The sequence below is a fragment of the Caretta caretta genome, chromosome 9, assembly GCF_965140235.1.
Source record: "Caretta caretta isolate rCarCar2 chromosome 9, rCarCar1.hap1, whole genome shotgun sequence".
Lineage (NCBI taxonomy): Eukaryota > Metazoa > Chordata > Testudines > Cheloniidae > Caretta > Caretta caretta.
Window position 1 is genome coordinate 32,844,613 of NC_134214.1, and position 26,002 is coordinate 32,870,614.

The window sequence follows — 26,002 nt, forward strand, 5'->3', positions numbered from 1 at the left end:
TGGGTCTTCTGGAGTAGGGATTCATACCCTAGGCAGAGCAGTATAGCCAACATTGGTAGGCAAACTGGGATATTGGCACATAGGAAGGTACCACAATGGACACTCCTTGAAATCTTCAGGTCTTTTATCTTCTCCACTGTCTTCTCTGCACTCCTTGTTGAACTCTCATTGGGCCACGCATTGTGGAGACTGGTATCAGGAGGGAGGGGAGCCCTCAGCGCATTCTGGTGAGGATGACGAGTGACTTTCCTCCTGACAAGGGGAGCAGACATGTCCAGGGTATGGGCCTGTACAGTACCAGATGGAGTGGCGCTGAGGTAGATGGTTGCTTTTACATAATATATCTCAAATGCTCCAGGGGAGGAGACTCCAATAACAGACTGACAAATAGGTAAGCTGGTACCAGGAAAGGCTTCAGTGCCAGGATCTCTGATGCGAAAACATCCAGGACCAGAGCAAGGGTTAGCACTGAGGAGGCACTACTTTGTACTAGAGGCAAGATGGTAGTCACCAAGGGTTTCTGTGCAAGGCTGGTGCCAGAGGGCAGTGCAGCCTTTATAGGACTTAGAAGTCATCAGTGGCAGACTACTCTTTGGTGCCTTGGCACCAGGCAGAGGCGCCAAACTTCAGGTATTAGTGTAAGAAACCTAAGGAGAAGTTCTAGGTCATTTACTCAGGGTCAGAGAACAAACTTCTGACTGCAGTGGTGCTCCTTCGTCCCTCCCCAAAGAGGCTGACAGTTGCTGAATACAGTCTGTGGGAGGAGGCTGCTCATGAGGGGAGGTGGAACTGCAACTAACCAGTGCTGAGTTAGGATATGGTTAATCTTTTCCGGGCTCCTTGGGGATGGGAGTTGCATAGATCTCCCAAGAAAGCATATCTTCAACCTCACCTCTATTCTTGAGGGTATTCTTGGGAAATGAATGGCATTTAAATGTTCTGTTAATGTGTCCCTGTTCCAAGTAGACAATATATCTGGAGTCCCCATCATTAATGGATTTATCTGGGTTGCATGATGGGCAGGTCTTGAAGCTGGGTGACAGGATATGCAATAATGGAATAGCCCTAATGTATCAGGAGGGGGATCTGTATACAGATACCCCTTCTAAAATTTCTCAAAAAAATAGCCAGCAGACAAAAAGAAAAACTATACTAAAGTTAAGAAAACTACAACAAAGTTCACTAAGTGAAACTAGAAGAATATCTATGTCACATGAGGACACAGACTGATGCTGAAATGGATATAAAAATGAAGTTAATAGATTTAGAATTTTCATAATGGGCAGTTTTACAGAAATAATCCTCCTGGAAATGCTGCAGTCAAAAAGATACTAATTTATAGGGTAGATTAAATATGAATATATGTTGATATAGAGGTCAATTCACTGAAGGGCTTCAGTAATTTGGCACCTGATTTAGTACTACTGACATATTTTAACAAGTGTCTGGGCATTAGTGAACTGAAATAATTTTTTTGTTTAAAAGAATATTGCTGAAAATAGCTCACATGATCTGCTGGGGACAGGATAGAATTTTTCCGTTAACGTGTTCTTCCTATTGACTGAAAGGTTACTAAAATAATTTACTAAATAATGTGATTTAACTCCAAACAATAAAGGGCTTGTGAGAGTCATACAATCTTACAGAAACAAAAAAAAAATGCTGGATAAAAATATTGTGTGCACTGGTTTACTGAAGTCAGAATCAGTTTGATTTTTCAGACAGGTGGATTAACAATGTCAACTAATTAAAAAAATGGCTAAAACGCTCAAACTTCTGTAGACCCAGATTTGTAGACTAACTGAACATCTCATTTTAGAATCAGTAGCAAAATTCAAACATTTAATTTTTCCAATTTAAATTACTTTGAGTCACATCAAGAAACAAAAGTATCTGAAACAAACTACTAATTTGGCCACAATTTCCTCCATGCTGCCTGTGCACTAACAGGGGGAGCACCGAGAACAAATGAAAGAGATTTCGCTCATTTCTAATATCTAGCAGCACAGTTCCTACCACCAACTATGAGAAGCAACTTCAGGGAAAGTCATATTCAGTCCCTGCATGGTCAGGGCTGGAATAATCTCAGTATGGATGGAATCTTCAGATAATTTTGCTGCTAAATTCTAAAAAGTCTCCAATGAGCATGTGCCAACTACAATTTTCAGAGACTTGTAACTCAGTCAAAATCGGGTTGATTTTCATGGAGACAGCAAAATGCCTCCCTCTGGTTTCAGTAGGAAACCAGAGAACCCTGCTCCGAAGCATCAAGAAGCTAAAACTTCTCAGTAAAATGGTTATAAGAATTATTTCTCTCAACTTGGTCTCAGAAGCTGCTGATCCATTTTTACTAAAATGTATAAAAAAAATGAAGTCTGAAGCAGACATCAAGGCATGGGAAATTTCAGCTGAAACAATTAAAGTCTGGCTAAGCCAAACAGATAATGGAAATCTCACCTAGTTCAAAGCAAATTTTTGTCATCATGAAAAACTAAATGAGACTAAGGAGCACACACCAAAAAAAAAAAAAAAAAAAAAACCAACCAACCACACACAATAGGAAAGAGTGGCACTGCTCCTTTATCAGCAACATTGGAGGAACTGCAATAGTGAGAGATCTAAATGGCTGCAATTCAATTTGATGTAAAGTGCAACCTCAGAGAAACCTGGACTAGCTGCAAACTGAGAAGTGGTTTTTAAGGTAACAGATGGGCAAAGCAAATTTCTCTCAAGTGGTGGATGAAGCAGCTCATAAAAAATTTAATACAAAAGTTGAGTAAAAGTAAAAAAAATCAGATATGGCAGAAGTGATGTGAGGGAACTAAGTATAAACATTAAAGGAATGTTTAATCAAGACCATTCTCATTTTGCTTTTAATTTTAAAAACAGAAGTTTTTCATTTTAGGAATTTTGATTTTATTGGAAAACAAAAGGCTACTCACAGACTAGTGAGGCCTTTCTTTCAAGCAACTCTGTAGTGCAATTGTTACCAGGACTTGAAACCACTAACATTTCAAAGAAACTGCTTCAGATGATATTTCTGAACTAAAGTTTTTAAATGACATTGTATGTGTTTTATTTGTGTTCTACATACTGCAAGCAATTAACAATACAATGAGATTCAATTTCTCAACTAAAATACCAAATAGTACACGTTTACACATACCTGCACAGTCACAAGCATAAAAACAGACTACTTCAGCACTTAAATAATTTCAAAAATCCATACCAACACTTTTAAAATCCACTTTATTTAGTTCCCCCCAAACCAGTACAGGACTTAAGGCGTCTCCACACACACAATTCTTGCAGAGTTATTGTTTTTTGTTTGTTTGTTTTGAAAATAACTATGTTGGTCAGGTACCATTTAGTCTTATCATCTGATCCCTAAAACTGTATCAGTGTTGAGATATGACAGTCAAACCAGTGTTAAATCAATACACTATTTACATAGCACAGCAGATTATGTTTGAGACAGTCACTTGGGGATAAAACCACATTTTAGAACAGACAAAGACCACCATTATTACATATTTGGAATCAACTATTTACAGGTCCCTACTATCGCATAACTATGGTCTGTACACTGGTCCAGTGGGGCAGGCAGAAGCTTGACAGGCAGTTATTTTGAGGGATTTTAAATATGATTTGGAAGCACACTATTATGCTACCCTGAACGCCATGTGCCACATTATCCCAGGTGGTCTTATATCCGGGAATGGCACATCCAGCTGATATAAAATAAAAAAACAGACAACACATTTACTTTGTGGAGATTGACGCATGCTACTCAGACATCTGAACTTTGAAAGAAATTCGTCCAAGAAACTTGTCACGGTCATCTTCATTTCTTAAATTGGGAGATCCCATAATCTTACACACAATTGTTACTTCTTCTTTGGTATGGTTGGAGATAATTGCTAGTTGAACAGCCACTAGTGGCTGAAGATAGTCAGCCTAGTAAATAGAGAGAGGGGGAAATGATTTCAGATACCACAGTGAACTTATTTGAATAAAAACAATTAAGATTGCAAATTCATTTCATCTATTGGTTTACTGGAACAAAACCTCCAACTTTACAGCGTCCCATCGAAGGGTACATCTACACTGCAAATGAAGGTGTGATTGTAGTGGAGGTAGGCACACACATACTAGCTTTAATCCAGCTAGTGCAGCTAACAGCAGCGAAGACGTGGCAGCAAAGGCACCGGCACAGGCTAGCCTTCCCAGTACAAACCTGCCAGACTCTTGTTCCTAGCTAATGCTGGGTCCATGCTGCTGCGTCTTCACAGCTATTTTCAGCCATGCTAGTTCAATTTAAGCGAGTGCAGGTCTGCCTATCCACGCTACAGTTATACCTTAATTTGAGATGTAGATGTACCCTAACTCAGTTAAAATTATTTGTGTAGGAGTTAATCAGGCTAAAATTCTGCATAGCATTTGTCTCAACTGAAAAATTCAGCACAAATTAACAGTTATAGACAAGATTTTCAAGGTGCTCAAGGAAATTTGAGTGCAATTTCCATTGAAAGTCAATGGGATTTGGGTGTCTAACTCTCCAGTTTTTTCGAAAATCCAAGCCTATATTAACCTTTTGCTTTTTACAAGCATATGGAAAAAACTGCCGTAATTTATGCTCTTTTCTGCTCACTTAACTTGCATGGAACATGCAAGAGAGACTGTGTCAGACCAAAAATATTGAAAAGGTTTCCAGCTGAAAGAACATATCTTAAAAGAAAGACCTTGGTACTGATATGGAGGTGCTTCCCACGTACACTCCATCCTGCATATAAAAGTTGTAACACAGAGAAGGTTTTAACTATAATTTATAATTATTCAAGGCATGGGCTCCTTCCAAGCAGTTCTGTTCAGTTTGTGTTCACATAGAAACTTTTCTGAAACCAAAAGTATGTTTGTCTATACGCATTTAGCATGCTAACAGTATTTATATTAGCAAATTCTGGGAAAGCCTAGAAAACTACCCCACAGTACTTCAAAGGATAGAAAGCACGGAGGACATGAAGAGTGACACCAACAACACTGGGGTGGGGGGAAAGTGTGCTGAACCAATTATTGGAAAAACAATAGTGTAACAGTCTAGACTTCTGATAAGGCCAAAAAACTGTTAGTTGCATGATTATTAACCAGGTTTAATTATATGATGTGTGTACTAATCATGTCAACGACTGGTTTTTAACTATTAATAACTGTACTGTGGACAGGCCTATCTGATCTAGCCACCTCTATTTTCATTTGAGGAGACCTAATAAAATATAAGGAAAACTGACTTTTTACAGCAAAATTACTGAAATCATGTTAGTGGGAACTCAGTCTTATTTTTCTCAGTAAGAAGATAGTGGGCAGGTGCAGCACAGATCTTATCAAGTACTCTGAAATACCTGCATAAGTAATATTCCATACGTGTATTTGGTTGTAAATTTCAAGTCTGAACAATCCAGTAACCAACACAGACCCATCCTAAAAATGCCCCCAAAATTTTACAAAAAGAACACATGACTATCATTGAGACATACTTACATGTAAATTTTTTCCATAGTATGGAAAATACATTAAATCAATCACTCCCCCATCAGGAAAATAAGTTATCTGAACCTTGCCTTCTTCCTATGGTTAAAGACAAAATTAAAAGTTAATTCCCGTTTTAACAAACATTAAGAGGTAAAAGAAAATTACAATGTTCTAATGATGAAATGCAAGAACCCTACAAAAATATTTGAGTACTGCTGTACCAGAATAGTTTCCACAACAGAATGAACGATCTTTGCCAAATTACAAGACTCATAGATATAGACTTGTACTTGTTAAAAATTTAATATATTAATAACCTTCTACTACCTATGGTTGAAAGAACCAATTTTATTTCACAAAACAGATTTCAGCTTATACATGCTGCAACCTTCCATTTCTAATCTAGATAAAATTAATACTAATATTTATTTAGTAAAGTAGAAATTAAGCCAGAATAGTCCTAAGTTTTATTTTCAGCCCACCATCATTCAAAAAACGAAACACACATCTCTACAATGAAAACTTCAATTTATACTCCCTTTAACATAACAAAAGTATTTAAGGAAAAAGTTAGACAGTGCAACTGAATTTCCAAATATCCACAGGCAAGTTAGAAAATGTTTATTGTGAAGAAGCAATAGCAAATCCATATTTAAGGGATCACCTAGATTTCTGTTTAAATCCCAGTTTTCAAACCTCCCCAAAATCCACATTTAGGACCTGTTGGAAAAATCGGCACACCAGTTCATGGCTAAGGGTTGAGTTTCTGATGAACAGTGAGGTAATTTGACAAAGAGGTTCCTGGGATAAAGGCTACCCGAAAAAACAAAAAGAAAACCTATTGTTTAGGTGTCAACTTTTTCACAAACACGTTTTTGTGAGCAGACAGTGACAAGCATGAAATGCGTATGGATACTGCTCCTTATTGCTGAACTGCCTTCTATTGAGATCTCACTCCAAGACCAAACTCCATTACCTAAAATGCTCCTGCATTTTGTTTGACTCTTAGAGCAAGTGAATGGGACAGCTGCAAACTATGCTGTGAGCTGTCCCTGGGACAGGTTAGCATGGTGATGGAGAGATACACACAAAATACGTTATGAGGTGTACTGGCCAGGAAGCCAGAATACCATGCATTTAAGCCTCCTCTTCCGCTGACTGCTGTTATTATTTCAGAGTATTCACAAGCTTTTATTAACCAAGGCCTCATATCTCCCATTTTGCAATATGATAACAGAGGCTGCACAAGGGTCACTTCTGTCAGAGCTAGGAACAGAACCCACATCTCTAAAATGGCAGACCCAAGCCTCATCCACTCAGCTTTGGCTTTTGGATCAAATCTGCCAAAGCTAAATTTCCCTACATACAATGGAATTCTAGTGTAGTGATTATGTAGAGTTAAACACACATGGGTTGCAAAAAGCCAGGAAATGTCCCATGGCTAAGGCTACGACTTAGTCAAAGGTATTTTTAGTAAAAGTCACAGACAGGTCACGGGCAATAACCAAAAAGTCACAGCCAGTGACCTATCCATGACTTTTACTAAAAATACCCATGACTAAATCTTACCTGCTGAGGGGGCAGCCTGGGGCTCCGCTGCCACCACTCTGGGCCGGGAGGGTGGCCCAGTGCCCCACCACCGCTGCTGCTCAATTCCTTTGGGAAAGGGCGGACTGGGGTTCCACTGCTGCTCCCAGACTGCTGCTCCAGGGCAGCATCCGGGACCAGCTGCCTGGGACTGTCAGAGCAGTGGCCAATGTGGCAGGTTCCAGAGCTGCCCCAGCTGCTCAGGGGGTCCTGGGGTCAGTCGCACCAGCCACTGCAGCTGCGCAAGTCATGGAGGCCCTGGAAAGTCATGGAATCCATGACTTCCGTGACCTCTGTGAAAGGCTCGCAGCCTTACCCGTGGCTAATGCAGTAGGGACTAGCGTGCAGAGACACCAACCTTGCTCTGAGACACTGAGAGGAGATTATGAAAAAAGGTAGGGAGGAATTAGGGACATTGCATGGACCTTCACCCCTTGCCTCCACTGCACCCCCAACCTCTTCCAAACACAGAGAAGGGGAAGATCAGCCCTAGGAAAGCAGCCCTTCTATGTCACCGAGGGTCCTTAATTATCATTACCCATCTTGGGCCTGGACTTCCTTCTGGACTTCCTTCCCAGGATGATCCTCCTCCTCCTCAGTCATGTTCCCTCTCTCCTCCACTGCCACCATCACTGCCTGCTCCTGCTTTTCCCCAGGTGACTGTGCAGTGAGAGTCTGATAGAATCAAGCCACAGCCATAGTCAGTGAAGTCTGGGGTGCTGGATTCACTGCCCAAACCATAGGTTGCCAATTGCAGGCAAACTGTCCTGCATGGCCCTTGCTGGCATGCTCCAGGTATTTAGAGCACATGATGGGGGCAGTCAGAGTGCAATATGCAGCCTTTGGCTTGGGCGGTGAACCCAGCAGTGCCCCAATCCATTCAAAATCACCACAGTTTGCTTCCTAACAGACTCTCACTGCGCAGTCTGAATGTGCCATCAAAGCAGTAGAGAAGAATGCCCAGGGCCATACCTGCTGTATATTGGACTAAAAATCAGGAGGATTACTGAAAATTAGGGATAGTTGACATCTCTGGCTAGGGGTATATATACACACTAAACACTAAGCCTTGGCTCTGACTCAAGTTTGAACCCAAAGCCCCTCTCCCCATCCATACACAAAATCAGTCGACTCAGGTCAGAAAGTCCTTGCACCCTGTACAGGAGGAGGGGAGGGAAAGGGAGGGGAGCACAGCCCAAGTCCTACTGAGTCAGGTGAAAGTCCAGGCATTTCACAGTGTGGATGCAGATTGGGTCCAGGTTGCCAGACTTGTGTCTAGAGAATCTGCCAACCTATCCCACAAACCACTTCCCAGTCCTTCAATTCCAAAGCTTGCCACTTACTTTCCAGGAATAGGAAGTAAAAAACCATTACCTTTTCCATAACTGGTGTTCTTCGAGATGTGTTGCTCATGTCCATTCCATATTAGGTGTGTCCGCTCACCACATGCACCAGTGCTGGAAGTTTTTCCCTTAGCAGTGTCTGTAGGGGACTGGCTCTGGTGCCTCCTGGAGTGGAGCCCGCATGGTGTGGAATAGAGAGGGGCGGCAGGTGGCTCCCCCAACCCTCAGTTCCTTCTTGCCGGAAACTCCGACAGTGGGGAAGGAGGGCAGGTTGTGGAATGGACATGAGCAACACCTCTCAGAACACCAGTTATGGAAAAGATAACTGTATTTTCTTCAAATGCTTGCTCATGTCCATTCAATATTAGGTGACTCCAAAGCAGTACCCCTGGAGGTGGGTAGGAGTTCATGGATGTGTAGATTGCAACACAGCTCTGCCGAACCCAGTGCTGTCTCTGGCCTGCTGAGTGATAGCATAATGAGAGGTAAACGTGTAAACAGAGGACCACGTTGCGGCTCTACAGATGTCCTGGACTGGGTGTGCGCCAGGGAGGCCGCCAAAGACAGCTGCACTCTCGAGTGGGCTCTGACAATCAGTGGCAGCGGAACCCCCACCAGGTCATAACAGGACCTTATGCACGAGGTGATCCAATTAGAAATCCTTTGCGAGGACACAGGGTGACCCTTCATCCTATCCGCTGTAGCGATGAAGAGCTGAGTCTATTTTTGGAAAGGCTTGGTACGTTTAAAGAGAAAGCCAAGGCATTCTAGACATCCAGGGCGTGAAGACATCTCTCCTCACTGGTCTTGTGCGGTTTGGGACAGAATACTGGGAGGAAGATGTCCTGGTTCATAAGGAAGGTGGAGACCACCTTTGGCAGGAACACCAGGTGGGGCCACAACTGAACCTTATCTTTGTAGAAGACCATATATGGAGGTCCTGAAGTCAAGGCTTTAATTTCAGAGTCCATCTTGCCGATGTCACGGCCACCAGGAATATGACCTTCCATGACAGGTGGGAAAGGGAGCAGGAACCCAGCGGCTCAAAGGAAGGAGCAGTGAGCCTAGAGAGGACCAAGTTAAGATCGCACTGCAGGACAGGAGTCTATGCAGGAAGAGTCTCCCAAGGCCTCTCAAGAATCTGACCCTCATGTCATGAGAAAACATCATCTGGCCCTGGATCGGTGAGTGAAAAGCAGAGATGGCCACGAGATTCGCTCTAATGGAAGAGCGTGCCAGGCCCTGGTTCCTCAGATGAAGCAGGTAATCTAAGATAGACTGTATGGAAGAGCACGAGGGAGAGATGCTGCACTCAAACGCCCAGTGGGAAAACCTTGTCCAGTTGGCCCGGTAAGTCAGTCTGGTTGAGGGCTTCCTGCTTCCCAGGAGGACCTGTTGGACCTCATACAAGCAGGTACGCTCTTCCGGGTTTATCCACGCCAAAAGGTGGAGGGACATGAGGTTGCGGTGCAGGAGCTGACCATTGCCCTGTGACATCAGGTCCAGTCGGTTGGGCAGGGACCAGGGAGGGGCCGCTGCCAGGATCATGAGCGTGCTGAACCAGTGCTGGCAAGGCCACACCAGGGCAATCAAAATAACCTGTGCCCTGTTTCTCTCTTGATCTTTGCCAGGACCCTGCTGATGAGAGGAATCAGAGGAAACGTGTACATCAGGTTCCCTGACCATGACAGGAGAAAGGCATTGGAGAGGGAGGCCTTGCTGTGAACAAAACCGGTGGTATTTCCTGTTTAGCCTAGTGGCGAACAGGTCCACTTGGGGAGTTCCCCACCTCTGGAAGATCATGCAGGCTACCTCCAAGTGGAGCGACCACTCGTGGTGCGAGAAGTCCCTGCTGAGGTGATCCACCAGCATGTTCTTGACACCAGGGAGGTGACAAGCTTCCAGATGGATTTCATGGCTGATGCAGAAGTCCTAAAGACAGAGTGCCTCTCGACAGAGAGTCAATGAACGTGCTCCCTCTTGCCTGTTGATGTAGAACATCAAGGCCGCATTGTCCGTCAGGACTCTCACTACCTTGCCCGACAGGTGAAGTAGGAAGACTGCATGCCAAGCGGACTGTCCTGAGTTCTTTCATGTTTGTGTGTAACATCATCTCCTCCTCCTCTTGGGTCTGGAGGTCACTGAGATGTGTACCCAGCCAAAGTCCAAGGCGTCCGATACCAATTCGATGGAATGATGGGGGAGGGAGTGTCGAACAAAACCCCTTCTAGGATGGTTATGCGATCAGTCCACCATCGCAGTGAGGAGAGTACTGTCAGAGGAATGGTAAGGACCGTGTCCAGGTGATCTCTGGACTGGGAATAGACTGTCACCAGCCATTGCTGCAGGGACCACTTCTGGAGCCTGGCATAGCAGACAACACAGGTGCAGGCAAACCTTAGCCATAGTCAGGGGGAATGCGGAGACCTCCGCGATGAGGCCCGTCAACGTCTGGAACCTTTCTAGTGACAGGAACGCTCTGGCGCAGGTCGAGTCGAGCACTGCTCCGCTAAACTCAATCCTTTGCACCGGAACAAACATAGACTTTTTGTCATTCACTAGGAGGCCCAGGGAGCGGCACATGGCTTGCAGCACCGTGACATCCTCTTGAACCTTAGAGCTGGAGTTGCCCTTCGCCAGCCAGTCGTTGAGGTATGGGTAGATCTGGATACCCCAACACCTGAGGTATGCAGCTACCACCAACATGCACTTGGTAAATACTCTGGATGCTGTTACCAGACGGAATGGGAGGACCACAAACTGGTAGTGGTGGGGGTGCACCATAAACCGGAGAAAGTGTCTGTGACCTTGAAAGATCACTATGTGGAAGTCTGCGTCCTTCAAATCGAGGGCAGCATATCAGTCTCCCAGATCCAGGGAGGGGATGATAGAAGCCAAGGAGACCATGCAGAACTTTAGCTTCTTAAGATCCTTGATGAGGTCCCTCTGGTCCAGGATGGGCTGAGACTGCCCTTGGCCTTTGGGATTAAGAAATACCGGGAATAGAACCCCTTGTTCCTGTACCTGAGAGGCACTTCTTCCACCACACCCAAATGCAGCAACCCCTTTACCTCCTGTGCAAGGAGACTCTCGTGAGAAGGGTCCCTGAAGATGGATGGGAAATGGGGTGGAGGGGAGGTAGAAGTCAACTGCAGGGTATAACCCTCTGCCATAGTATTGAGGACACAGCTGTCTGAAGTTATAGCTGTCCATGCGGGGAGGAAAAAAGAAAGGCAGTTGGAGAACAGCAGGACAGACGGATCCGGGCTAAAGTCTGGTAGGTTGCCCTTGAGCGCATCCTCAAAACGCTGGACAGAGGGAGGAGGTGGGTAGCTTGGGAGGCACTTGTAGCCCCTATTCTTCTTATGGGGGGGAGCTCCTGGCAGGGTTGACTCCCTTGGCCCGGAGATTGCTGTGGTTTGAACCACTTACGGGCTGAACCGGGAACGTACAGCCCCAGACGTTTCAGGGTAGTGCAGCATTCCTTAAGGCCATGCAGTTTACTGGCCGTCTGCTCTGCAAACAGGGCCTGGTTGTGGAAGGGGAGGTCGTGCATCGATTGCTGAGCCTCTGTTGACAGACCCGAGAGGAGCAGCCAGGATGCCCTTAGCATGGAGATGGCAGAGGCCATGGTGCAAGCTGGGGAGTCTGCTGTGTCTGAGGCGGCTCGGAGGGCTGCTCTCACTGCAGCCATGCCCTCTTCGAGGATCGCCCGAAATTCCTTCTTGGACCCTTCGGGCAGCGAGACCTCAAATATGACCATAGGCTGCCGCAGGCTTGGCGGCTGGCCACTCTCAACTGAAGGCTGGAAGACGAATAAATTTTTCGCCCAAACAGATCCAGTCTCAAGTCTTTATTCTTGGGCGCAGCCCCAGATTGACCCCACCTCTCCCTCTGGTTAATGACTTCAATTACGAGGGAGTTGGTTTAAAGCTTGGGAATCAGGGCATGCCCCATCCCTAGGCTGAGTCGTTTCCAGGACCAACTAAGTAGAACTAATACCAAGGGTAAATACTAAACTATATACACTATTTTACAAAGAAACATTCGTGAGACACACTGAACTATGCGAAAGCTAGATGAAGCAGCAGAAGTTCCAGCACCATCAATGGTGGCGAGAAGGAACTGAGGGTGGGGGGAGCTAGTGGTGCCCCTTATACTGCGCCAGGTGGGCGCCACTCCAGAGGGTGCCAGAATAGGTCTCCTACAGATACTGCTAAGGGAAAAGCTTCCGGCACCAGTGCATGTGGCAAGCACACACACCTAATACGCAACAGACATGAGAAAGCACTTGAAGAAGAATCTTCTGTTTCAAATGCAGCTGCTTGGCAACTACCCCTGTGCCAGTCTAGATAGGGGAAAATCTGCGGCTAAGGGAACAGGCATGACCAGCAGCATCTGGGTCACAGCTGGCATGTCAATATCCCCCTCTGAGAGGTGCCTTCAGCAGTTCAAAAACTGCAACTGAAATGTCCTCTACTGTCATGCAGATGTTCTGCCTATTTTGGGATACAGGCAGAGCATGAAGTAGAGAAGGTCATGCAGTTGCTCTGCCAGTGTCCCAAAATAGGACAGAACATGAGGTGGAGAAGTCCTTCCACTCTGTTGGGGTCTGTATTGTCTCCAGCTGCTGGGAACACACGGACCCAAAACAGCTCATCTGGATGTATTTGTGAACTAAAACCACTCAATACACTTCCAGTCAACCACCATAGGTCACACAGACAATTCTCCCACAATCCGCTATGAAACAACTGTCAGTTGGCAAGGGCACTAGGAATTCTGGGATACAATAGTAGACGTCCGCAGAAGCTGAAGCTCTGACTTGGGTCTGCATATTACAGTATGGATGCAACAGCAGGATTGTGAAGCCCAGGTTTCCACTGCACTGTGGATAACTCAAGCATGGGCTTGGAAACATGAAGTCTACAAGCCCGGGTCCCACAGATCAGGGCTTAGTGTGCAATGCAGATCCACACTAGGAGACCAGGGTCCTCTCTTATGCTCTACCACAGACTTCCCAGGATGAATGTGGGCATCGCTTACACCATCATTTTTGGATGCAACAATCCTGAGGTCTCTGCAGAGAATGCTCCACCCCGTGAGATTTAATATATAATACTTAATCTCATCAACACATTAATTTGTTTGATACCGATCAGATTTACTGGATACGATATAAATCGGTAGAGACAACAGAGGACTGTTTTCATAAGCTATGGTCCAGAGGCCACACTTGGTTACGGAGTAACCTGCAGATAAAGTTAACCGAAGCACTTGATTAAATTTTACTAAAAATGTTAGTAAAATGTAATTGACTGCTATAGATAATGGTCCATTACTTAAGTAGTTATATACTTTCTCATGGACATGATGTTTCCAGAAGCACCCAGGACTCATTGCTAAAAGTTACATACAATCTAACATTTGAGGCTCCTTACTCTGGAAGAGATCATGCCTGTTCAGATCCATGCATGGAGGGAGCACTCCACATTCAAGTCTTCCCTATACAATGTGATGGCAAAACTCTCCACAGCTTCACAGCATTGTGCCCGCCCCTTCTGGACCCTGTGGAGGGCTGTCAGTGTAGTCCAAAAGGGAAGTTAAAAATGGACAGGAGTAGTACTGGGGTAAAGGATGCACATCAGCCTCCCACTGGCCCCACAGAAAAAATAAACCTCAAAAGTTAGTACAGCTCCAGCCCTTTAGTAATTTTTTAACATTATCCCCATGCTCCTGTGTATGCAAGACTATTGAGAGCCAGAGCAGCAGCAGGCACAGATAGTCCCTCCACAGATGGCCCTGGATTTCCAGGAATCCTCCAGGTTTGAGAGTGGTAATGAAGAGGAATCTCCAAAAGGTTATCTTCACAGATCCTCAAGTACAAAGTCCCTTGATGGATTTTGCTGCAGGAGGGGAAAATTCAGGCCTTTGCTTGTTCAATTCGACCCACAGAGTAGGGAATGCAAAAGTGGCTTTTCTGACATAGATGCCGCTTTTCTATATGAATTCATGACAAAAGCAGTGTAGCAAACATATGTAGTAAGGATCAACTGTAGGGGTAGCAGTTAAATGGAAACAGGAGAAAAGGGAAGAATGCAGGTAGAGAGAGCAAGGAGAAAGCAGGAGAAAAACACATGCAGAAAACATCCAATTTCAGTATGGTAGGCTTTAAAAAAATAAACCCAATCATTTGTGATGTTTTGGATCCTGTTCCCAATTCTTCTCTGACCTGTAACTGTATTTATTTCTTCCTTCTTACTCAACCTCCTTTGGAGGCACATCTGTCAGATTGTTTGGCCTTTGAGCTAGCAAGCCCTGCTATATACTGCAAAGATTCAATATTTCCCATTACACTGTCCTTGTAAACTACAGTAAGTACTCACATACAGGAAAACACACTTTGTTCAATTGTATTTCTGTAATGATTCTTTCAAAAAACAAAGTATGGAATACATGAAAAGGGAAAAATGGATTAAACAGAAGTAGAGTAGTTGCACAACTGCATATACAATCATTGTATTTATATGCACAGATCTGGTAGCTATATGCACATAGGTATATTTGCATGTACAACTGCCTGATGAGCAACTGCATGACTAACTTTTGGAAAATCTGACCCTAAGTAATATATATGTGTGTGTGCACGCATGCAACTCAAGGAGATTACTGCAGAATAATCTACAAGAATTTCTAGACCAACGGTGGGCAAACTTTTTGGCCCGAGGGCCACATCTGGGTATGGAAATTGTATGGCAGGCCATGAATGCTCACGAAATTGGGGGTTGGGGTGCAGGAAGGGGTGAGGGCTCCAGCTCTGGGGTTGGGCCAAAAATGAGTTCAGGGTGCGGGAGGAGGCTCCAGGCTAGGGGTTGGGGTGCGGGTGGGGGAGTGAGGGCTGCAGCTGGCAGGGCAGGTTCTTGGGTGCAAGAGGCTGGGACTGAGGGGTTCAGAGGGCAGGAGGGGGATCAGGGCTGGGGCAGGGGGTTGGGACGCTGGAGGGGATCGGGACGCTGGAGGGGATCGGGGCACAGGCTCCGGACAGCGCTTACCTCAAGTAGCTCCCAGAAGCAGCGGCATATCCCCCCTCTGGCTCCTACAAGGAGGCACAGCCAGGTGGCTCTGCGCGCTGCCCCGTTTACAGGCGCCATCCCTGCAGCTTCCATTGGCCTTGATTCCCGGCCAATGGAAGCTGCGGGGGCAGCATGCAGAGCCCCCTGGCTACTTCTACACTTAGGAGCCAGAGGGGGGACATGGTGCTGCTTCCAGGAGCTGTGCGGAGCCACAAAATACACAAAGCAGGGCAAGGCCAAGATCCCACTCCCTGACAGGAACTCGAGGGCTGGATTAAAACATCTGAAGGGCCGGATGCGGCCCCCACCATAGTTTGCCCACCCCTGTTCTAGACCCTGAGTTCATTAGTGGCCTGGTTTTCAAAGATGATTAACACCGACAGCTTCAGTGGAGATTTGTGGTTGGTCAGCACTCCTAATAATCAGCCCATAGCTTGCAAAATACAAAATAGATACCCCCGATATTAGACTAGGATTGCCTCCAAATACAGTGAATATTATTGCAGAAGTGAAAACAAGGATGTACTGTGTCCTGAAGAAATGCAGAATTTGGGATAAATGCTGTTAAGAATGACTTGTAATCCTACAATTAGATTAAGTGGGAATCCAGATATCATCTACAATCACAGCTCATCTTGTTACCCAAATTGACATGTGGTGATAAGAGGAAGATCAACGATGATTAGTAAAATTTTGCCCTGTAAAAAAAGCTTAACTCGCCTCATAAACCTTAAAATCCTAGTTATGTTGACATCAGCAAGGGAAGGCAACCCTACTCATTCAACTCTTCTGTAATTCATTCATCACCTTTTTTATTCTCTTCTGCAATTTAGGAAAGTAATAGTCATATCACTCTGCAAGCAGTGTAATAACTGAATACCTTTGGATTAAAATGATACATTTTGAAGGGAGTGTATATGCTGTGTATGCCTGGGTGCTATATGTGCCTGTGTATCCCTCTTACCTGTGTGTTTTGTTTTTTCCCCCCATCTAATATTTCCTTAAAAGCCAACAATATAATATATGTAAACAATATAGCTTAAGGTAAAGGAAAGAAAATGCTGCAAAAGCTATTCTGACTAACAAAGCTAAATATCTCTGGCAAAAGGCTAAAGAACTAAATAAAGAGACGAAAGCAACCAGAACATGGTGTATTAAGGAATAACAATTTGAAAGTCACAATTCTACCTGAAAAACTGTCACACTATTTTTTATAAATGACACTAAAAATTAATACAACTGAAAGACAAGAAAAAGTGTCTTTCAGTTTACTATATTCATTTTACAGCACTTCATAAATAAGTCACCCCCCTATAGAGTGGTTTCCAGTGTTTGCGTGACTCTTTCACAAAGCAATGGAGGGGAGAGAAATACTTAATAGTAAAATTCTTAAAAGGGTATCTATTTTAAATCTGTAGTCAATTTGAAAAAAAGTTAAGTTGTTTCAAGTACTACATCTGTCCTCCTGACAATTTTTGCCACAGGTGTAGTACCTGAAACTTATTTTTTTAAATTTAATTTCACTACAGATTTCACATAGATGACGTCCTTTAACAATCTGAATAGGTTGTACTTACAAGGACTCACACTGTATTGCAAGGAGGCAAAGACAGTAGTCTAAATCCTGTTCATATTTACACCCACAGAACTCCATCTAAGACTAGTTACACATTTCTCACGTACTTAAAGGGTAGGTGAGGAAAAAGCAGGCAGAAGACTGATAAAGAGCAGATCCAAAGCTAGATAGAAAATTTTATCTGGACCAGCATGATAATGGGATTTGTGCTTAATCACACAACATTCAAGAGACAGCTTACTTTTATCACTCAAATATTTTGAAGTTTACAGCAGTTACCAATATACCCATAATGCTGCATGAAGTTAAACATCCAACACATAGTACACCACATTGTTTTTAGACATCTGTCTTTGGCAAAGGAAAGCTCAACCCAGATGCAACCTCTGCTTTCTAGTGCAATCCTGGCTTTACAGGCAAGTTTCAAATTGGCTGCTGGGCTGACAGAAGCACAAAGAGGTAAAGCGAGTTGCCCCAAGTCTCATAAGGTGAAAAGCATATTCTTTATGAAAAATTCAAGTAAAAATACTTTGAACAGGGGAAACTACATGGGGTTGGAGAGGAAAACAACCTCCTACACACCTTTAAACTTGAGGAAGAATGCAGGGCACCTTCAGTCATTTTGCATCTGCTACTGCAGATGGAGTGTAAGTCTGCACAATTTATACTTCTATTAGTAATACCTTCACTCCCTGCCAACACGCAAACACCCTGATGACTGAAGAAGAGTGGGTCACCACAAATGTACATCATGACGGAGTCTGCAAAGTTCTCATGCATGTCAATACCACTTCATCCGTACGGGGGGGAAAAATGGATTTGGGGCTTTTCACAGTCAAATAGTGTGGGAGAGAGGGTAGATAGAAGAGGAGGAAGAAAGAAGGGATAAAAGCACTCAAAGTAACTAACTCAACCTAGACTCAAAGCCAGAATATTCCTGGGTTCAATCCCTTGCATTGGCCACTGAATCACATGACCATCTTTAGAAGCTTCTTTTTTAAACCAAATACTTTGTTTTTTTTAAAATGTGGAGTTGGGAAAACATATGCAGAAGTCAGATCAATAAAATAATATGGACTGCAAGAAACTCTTCACACATGCTAAGCCATACAATAAACATGAATAGATCTGTTGATATTATAAGCTGTCTTCAAATCAAGTATGAACAAATTTTACTTTATGAACATTAACCATTTTAGAACTCCCACTTGTCTCTTACCCATCATTACATAAATTGTCTAAGATGCATTTGCAGCATGGAGAGAAAAACAAAAATATTGGTTATGAAATGGGAAAACAAAATACAACTTGTACTGAAGTAAAAAACAAAAACAAAACATATTTCAATATGAACAAGAAATCACATGTATCCTTTTTGTCTTCAGCTTTGTCAAACCTACCTGATTTTCACATAAGTCTTAATGATATGACACATGAAAGAACAAAAGAACAATTTTTAAACTGACATAGAATAAAAAAGGTACCTTTATGAAAAAGTTAAAACATACTGAAGCACTAACCTGCATGAACACAAAACAGATATAGCTATCAAAAGAAATCAAAATGTGGATTTAAAAATAATGGAAGTTTCAAAGAAAAAATGAAGTTAAAAATCTTTGCTTCTAGCACTTATGCTTGCTTTTCTCTCTGTTTAAACATAAAGGAAAATGGCCATAAATACTTATCTTTATTCAATACTCACCTTAGGTGAACATTGTATATGTGGTTCTCCCTCAGGCTTTAATCCAATTATCTAAAGAAAGGGAAAAATCTCCATAAACAGCTATTTTTCTGTGGGACTTGTACAAAGCTGATTTTTTAAAAACATATTAATGTACGGGAGACATTTAACGTGCAATTACACTTTGACTATGACAATAAAAATGGTATTACAGGTTTCCCTGGTTATCATGGTAGGATTTCTCTATTAAAAGCGTTCAGTTGATAGGCAACTAAGTCTCCAGTTTCCAGGTCTACAGCCCTAGTAAAAGAGCATAAAAACTGGGTTCTTTCCAACTCAGGCATTGTTACCAACAAAAGGTTCTCTGAAGTTAGCTCAGACCTTCAGTTACAGCTGGACAGTTTCATTTCCTTCAGGAGGCTTGCACATGTGTAATTAATTAGACCTTAGTAAAAAAATTTGTTGATGCACAAGACTAGAATAGAATCCATTGTTCACTCTTTAGTTACATTCCTTCTGAAGAGCATAAAGAAGAATGAAAATAGCAAAAACTCCACAAACTTATTTTCTTACTGTAGTAAGCAAATATGACTAAATACACACCGGGACCAAACCTGGTGAGTAAGAAGGTACCATTTTGACATAGTGCCATGGACTCGAACCATACTAAGATCTAAAGTGCTCCTCAAAATGGTTCCACTAGCCACAGCCAGTAGCAGTTGACTATTCCAAATTAAGCATGTAAGATTAATGGCTGAATTTAGGTGTTATGTCCAGGCAACATATCATATAACTTGCAGTCAGCTAACAAAGAGTGAAATATTTTATCACCACCACCCCGCAATAACATTTTCAACACAACTGTTTTCAAAAGTTAAAGCAAGCACCATTACATTCTGGTTCATACTTGCATTCTGAAAACGTAAACAAACTTAATTTTACACTGAGCTTTTTCTTTTACAAGGTAAGAGTAGCACCCTTGTATTTAAAACTGGGCTTCCAGTTTTGATCCATGGAAACAAAGCCAATATTCTTACGTATTAGAGATTTAAACAACTTGCCCCCTCCCCATCCCTAAAGCAAAATTGTTAGTTATTTCAGTAAGTTACATTGTTTTATAGAGAGAGAAGGAAACTGAAGGAAAAGCCAGGACAAATAATCAAGCCATTCTCCGGAAGAAATTTTCATAAAGTTTTAGTTAGAAAACTAAGTTTTAAACTTAAGAAAACCAGAAAAAAAAGTCTGTGCACTTACTCTATTCATTTTCACAAGCACACATGGAGTTCCTTTAGCATAGCCAAAAGTGTCATCTTCTACTCCAGAACATGATCCAAGCTTAGTGCGATTAAACTGACATGCCTGTTTAACAGCACGATCTTCATTCTGCTCAAACAGTTTTCCTGCGGTACATGCTATATTTCTGGATTGTTCTGAATCATCATATGCTATAAATAAATAAATAAATAAATAAATCTAAATCTAAATCTAAATCTATTGGTGTAACATACTCATGCAACCAATAAGCACACAACCCTATAGTAAACTACTTCTCAAGGTCCCTTATCTCTACATAAATTTGTAAGGTTTTCAGCTTGAAAATAAAATTGTTATTTTCCCACTATACCTTTCCTATTATGCAAGACAGCAAAAACTATTTGCAGGTATTTTTGTCACCAACAGGTGGTGCTAGAAGTTTTATATTCATTAAATTACTGAGATGCCAAATTAGTCCCCCTAGTTCTCTTTTCACATAGATATGGCTCCAGAAACTGCCAAGCCTTTCCATTTCTCTAGAAATGAGGCGACAGGTGTAAACTGAGCAGAAGTAACATAAAATGGAAGGATGATCCATTCTGGGGAAACGGACCTACAAAATCTACATTACTCTTCTCCTGTAGTAAAATTAATCAGAAGATATAAAATTCTTCCTAGTGGTTGACATTACTGCTATCAAAAACTTCAGTTCTACTACCCTTAACGAGGGCAGCAGGCATAGCTCCTGGCAAAGACCAGATATATCAAGGAAGGCAGAAATTCACTTATAACCACAATCAAGATAATCTGATCTGCTGAACAGTTGGAAACAAGACATCTTCCCCCAAAGCCCTCCTCTACTAGGTCCTTTCTCAATTATTGTGGACATCACCCTGCCTTCACACTCAGGTATCATCTTTAACTCACATCTTCCTCTAGGTCCTCACATCTTGCTAACTCTTTCTGCATAACATCTCAGACAGGGCGGGCAAACTTTTTGGCCTGAGGGCCACACTGGGTTTCAGAAATTGTATGGAGGGCCGGTTAGGGGAGGCTGTGCCTCCCCAAACAGCCAGGCATGGCCCAGCCCTCGCCCCCTATCTGCCCCCCCCGCTTCTCGCCCCCTGATGGCCCCCCCGGACTCCTGCCCCATCCAACCCCCCCGTTCCCTGACAGCCCCCCTGCGGCCCCCGCCCCATCCACCCCCCTGCTCCCTGTCCCCTGACTGCCCCCAGAACCCCATCCAACCCCCCCTTCTCCCTGTCCTGACTGCCCCCCCCCGGAACCCCTGCCCCTGACTGCCCCCCACCACATCATCCAACCCCCCTTCCTTCCTGACTTCCCCCTGGGACCTCTGCCCACATTCAACCCCCCTCTTCCCCGCCCTCTGACCACCCTGACCCCATCCACACCCCCACCCCCGAACTCCCCTGCCCGCTGTCCAACTCCCCCTGCTCCCTTACCGCGTTGCCTAGAGCACCGGTGGCTGGCGGCACTATAGCCACACTGCCTGGCTGGAGCCAGTCATGCCACCGCACAGCACCGGGTCAGGCCAGGCTCTGCTCCAGGAGCTCGCAGCCCCGCCGCCCAGAGCACTACGCTGGCGGCCCAGTGAGCTGAGGCTGCAGGGGAGGGGGAACAGCAGGGGAGGGGCCGGGAGCTCGCCTCCCGGGCCAGGAGCTCAGCAGCCAGGCAGGAGGGGCCCGCAGGCCGTAGTTTGCCTACCTCTGATCTAAGATATCATATGACCTTTCTTATCCATCCAAAGAGTTAAACTCTGGTCCAAGTCTCCAACATCTCATATCAATTACTGCAATACCCTTTCCCAGGGCTTTGACAAATGCAGTCTTGCCTGGCTCGTATCCATTTAGAATACTGCTGCAAAGACCATTTTTCTAGCCCATGCTTTGACCATGTAACCCCTCTCTTTGAATCCCTCCTCTGGCTCCCCCTTCTACATTGCATCAACTATAACTGCTTGCATTTACCTTGAAGCCCCTTCTTGGCCAATCCCCACCCTATCTATCATCTCATTCATTATCGAGCAGTTGATGATCACCTCCAATCGGCCCATGATGCCAGCCTCCACTGCACACTTGTTAAATTTTCGAACAAGTACTTTCATGCTCTCTTCCATGTTGCCCCACACACTTGGGGAGGCACTCCCGGTAAACATAAGCAAATCTACCTCATTATATACCTCCTAATTCCTCTTCAAAACTCTCCTTTGCTATGACACCTACAAAAAACTTGACAATGGTTAGGTATGCAGAGACCCCTGCCTATCATGCTGATCAATATTGTCTGTATCCTTGTACTCCCCCTCTGTATCCATTTGTTGTTGTCTTATACTTCAACTGTAAGTTCCTTTGGGCAGGGAATGTCTTTTTGTTCTGTGTTTGTACAGGACTTAGCACAATGGGGTCCTGGTCATATGACATATGAATAATAATCAAGGCCAATATACAAAATAGCTTGTCATGGACCAAATTCTGGGTGATGTAAGCACTCCTGCCACAGAATCTCAGAACCTTCTGGATAACAGCATTCACCCAATATTTGTGACCATACATGACAATCTGGAGAGGTGCAGTTTCAACCAGCACTTATCTCTTTCCATTCAAGGTTCTGGCTGGTAGAGTTACCCAGTGCAAGAGGCCATGAGGCCCAGCAGTCTAAGGCAGAATATCTTGCAGTCGTTTGGAGGTCTTGACCCAAGCTTAAGAATAATTTAAAACTTATTATGAAATTTGTTCTTGTGGAAGATGTACGATCATTAAATCTAGAGTTCAGAGTTATACATATGAACTCCAACACCTGTATCATTGTGGAAGTGGACTTTGGAGGCTTGAAGTGAATACTTAAGCCCAAAGTCTAGGACAGCTGTCAGACTATCTTGAGTGCTGTGTGTACCCTTTAAGATGACTGGTCCTTTGCTTAGCCACTAGTCGAGATACAGGTACACATGAATACCTAGCCTTCTCAGAAGGGACAAGAAATCATATTTTGTAACAAAGATCTCTGCTTCCTTAGAGAAACTCCTACTCTTCTGGGACCCTGATTGCTGACGTCAGATTGCTCCAAAAGGTAAGGGGATCATAAGGATAAGGTGGTGTGATCCGTTAGAGAGTTCATGTATTAAAGAGATTCCAAAGAGGGGCTATTAAGGATCCACAGTCCCTAAGCAATCGTCAAGATGTGGACTGCATTTTAAGATGTTGAGAAGCACAGCTATAGGTCACTAAATTGGATTCTGTTCTCTTCCTGTTAGCTATTGGTCCAATTTTGGTGGTGCTCGCAAATTTGATCACAGCTGCATTTATTGCTGAAACCACAGAAAGCAAATGTGCAAAGTAAATTGAAAGGTGGGTTTTTTGGGTTTGGTTGTTTTTTTTTTAAATTTAGATGCTATGAGTTTTGGAAACCCTAGCACAACTAGCAGCAAGTATCAGTCTTTGAAGATATACATTCTTCACCATTATCACAGAAACAGCTCTTTAAACCAAACAGTTCTATGGCAGTGGGCATATTCAAGCTGAGACGCACTAGACTCGGGAATGTTTTAATTTAATGTGAACTAAATGCTAGAACTACTGTACAATTGTTTTTTATTTAAATTGAGAGTATTCAAGTACACAACTCAGATGACAAATTCAAAAGCCACCATCTCAAATGGCATTCTTGTTGGTAGTCTCAGCAGAGCAAAGGATTCAATGAGAAGAATGAACAACTTTTTTACCCTGTAAATACTACCTCCAGGACAGGATTCAGGCAGATTGCCCCTTGGCTATCCCCCCCCAGTTTAACAACTGTAGTGCAGGTGGCAGCAGCGTAAATGGGTAAGTAGAGAACTTAAGACGGTAGGGCTGCTGATCCATCCACTTGTCTCAAGTTCACCTAAAAACCCACCAAAGTAGGCAACAGATAAGCAGTGCATTGGTAGTAAAATACCCTGGCTTGCTGGGGGCAGGTGTTACACCAAAATGCAGGAGTATGTCAACTTTTTTCCAATACACTTCTAAAAATATCTTTAAAAGGTTCAAGATTTTTTAAGCAAAATGGTGAAAAAGTTTAAGTTTCCATAACTTTACAAGATAGGCTTCTTATTCATGCTAATAAGAATAGTCACTAAACAAAATAAAAGATATGTACCTCTACTAGCCAGAGGGGTCTCATTATATAGAGTTAAACAGAACATGAAACTGAAATTAAAACTGTTTGAATCATAAATTATCTACATGTTAACCACAAGATTAAAAGTGTTTTCCAATACTTCTACTACGTTATTTCAACTCAGCAAACCTTGATGCTCCCATATGACCTCCTCTTACAAAGATCTTTTAACTCTCTCCTACACAGCCCCCAAGCAAGCATAATCTCCTTGTGTACCATACAACTTCAATTTCTTCCACCAATTCTCCCTTGAAAATTCACTTTGTTTAGTGCTCAATGATTGCACCATCCAAGGATACTGGAATACTATGAACATCCAGTGTACGTCGGGGTCACATTAGATCAAATGCTGACATTCAAAGAACAGATCAAAAAGCTGGGGAAAAAAGTGAACTCCAGGAATTGTATACTCCAGAAACTGGCCAGCTGACCCCAAAACACTCTGACCAGCCAGTCTGGCCTTGTGTTACTCAACTGCAGAGTACAGTGCCCCAGTATGGAGATGTTCAAGCCAGGCACACAACGTAGATATTGAACTCCATTAATCCTGTAGGATAATCCCTGGGACTTTCAAATCGATTCCCATACTGTCACTATACTATACTACCTCTGGGGGATTGCACCACTATCAGTGAAGTGGGATGCCTTCAGTAAAAAGACTACAAAAAACAGACGCTTTGTACAAGACATCCACTGCACAGACAGATTCCACCATCCAAGAGGTAGAAGCCCAGAAAGACATTTGCGTCTGAAAATCTCTTACCACAAAATACTTTGTAGTCTTTGATGGGGGTAACAAAATAGCTGGATATGTAAATGATCTTGGAAAAACTGGTTCCTTCAGAACAAACTCACACAGGCACTGACCTTGAATGAGAACACGAGCATAATCTAAATCGAATTAGAGGTGGAGTGGCAAAGCCTGGTGAGAATCTGAGGGGGAGACTGGGACTGAGAACCAATAGGGTAGGGAGGAGCATGTGAAGACAGATTGGACAAGGGTCCAGGATGCAGGGAGGAAAATTGGCATTGACTGAGCAAAGAGAATGGGACAAGGAACTGGAGGGAGAGGGAGGGAGAGACAGAGGACACAGAGATTGGATGAGGCACCCATGAAGGGAGAACAGCACTAGGAGCCAGTGAGAACAGGGAAATGTGGGTCGGGGCAACTGGAGGTCTGAGTTGGGGAGAGTGACAGATCAAATGAGGAGACAGGAATTAGGAGAGTGGTGTTCTGGAATTGGCTGGGAAAGAAGAATGGGGACTGGGACAAGGAGCCAGGGGTTGGGAAGAAAGACTTGGGACAAAGACAGGTTAGCAGGGACCCCTGCCTGATTCAATGCACAGGATGGATCTGCTTTGGGGATGAATTAAGGTTGTATAGTAAAGGAAACTTATGTGTAGGACGCCTGCTTCATTTATTGCAGAAGTTGGAAGGTGGTTAATGAATCTGGCAAGGGACTGGGGAAAGGGAAAGCATTGTGTCCTGGTAAATGCTGCCCTGGAGAACTGGATCCTATCCTTGTCTCTGTCACAGGAATTCCTATGGGATGCTATACAAGTGGCTTAAACCAAACTTTTTAAAAGGTGGTCACTCATTGTATTCCTCATTTTCTGGGTAATGAGATGTTGGGGTCTGATTTATGGAAGTCCTGAGCACTCTCATCTCCAACTGACATCAGCAGAAGCTGTGCTTGAACACATGGAGTGACATATAAAGCTAAGTACTCTGAAAAATCAGGTTCTAGGTTTCTCAGATTGGACACTCAAAACTAATAGATACTTT

The 26,002-nt window shown here is 43.6% G+C and overlaps 1 protein-coding gene across 1 annotated transcript in view; it reads right to left on the reverse strand.

Annotated features, from left to right (window-relative positions):
• Nucleotides 1–3,232: 3,232 nt before the first annotated feature.
• Nucleotides 3,233–26,002, reverse strand: part of ATP1B3 (ATPase Na+/K+ transporting subunit beta 3) — a 52,836-nt gene continuing 30,066 nt past the window's right edge. The window contains exons 4-7 of the mRNA XM_048863366.2: nucleotides 20,044–20,234; nucleotides 18,811–18,861; nucleotides 5,539–5,625; nucleotides 3,233–3,957 (exon numbers count right to left, since the gene is read on the reverse strand). Coding sequence (XP_048719323.1) covers nucleotides 3,787–3,957; nucleotides 5,539–5,625; nucleotides 18,811–18,861; nucleotides 20,044–20,234 — 500 coding nt within the window. The 3' untranslated portion in view covers nucleotides 3,233–3,786. The remainder of the gene's footprint in view (nucleotides 3,958–5,538; nucleotides 5,626–18,810; nucleotides 18,862–20,043; nucleotides 20,235–26,002) is intronic.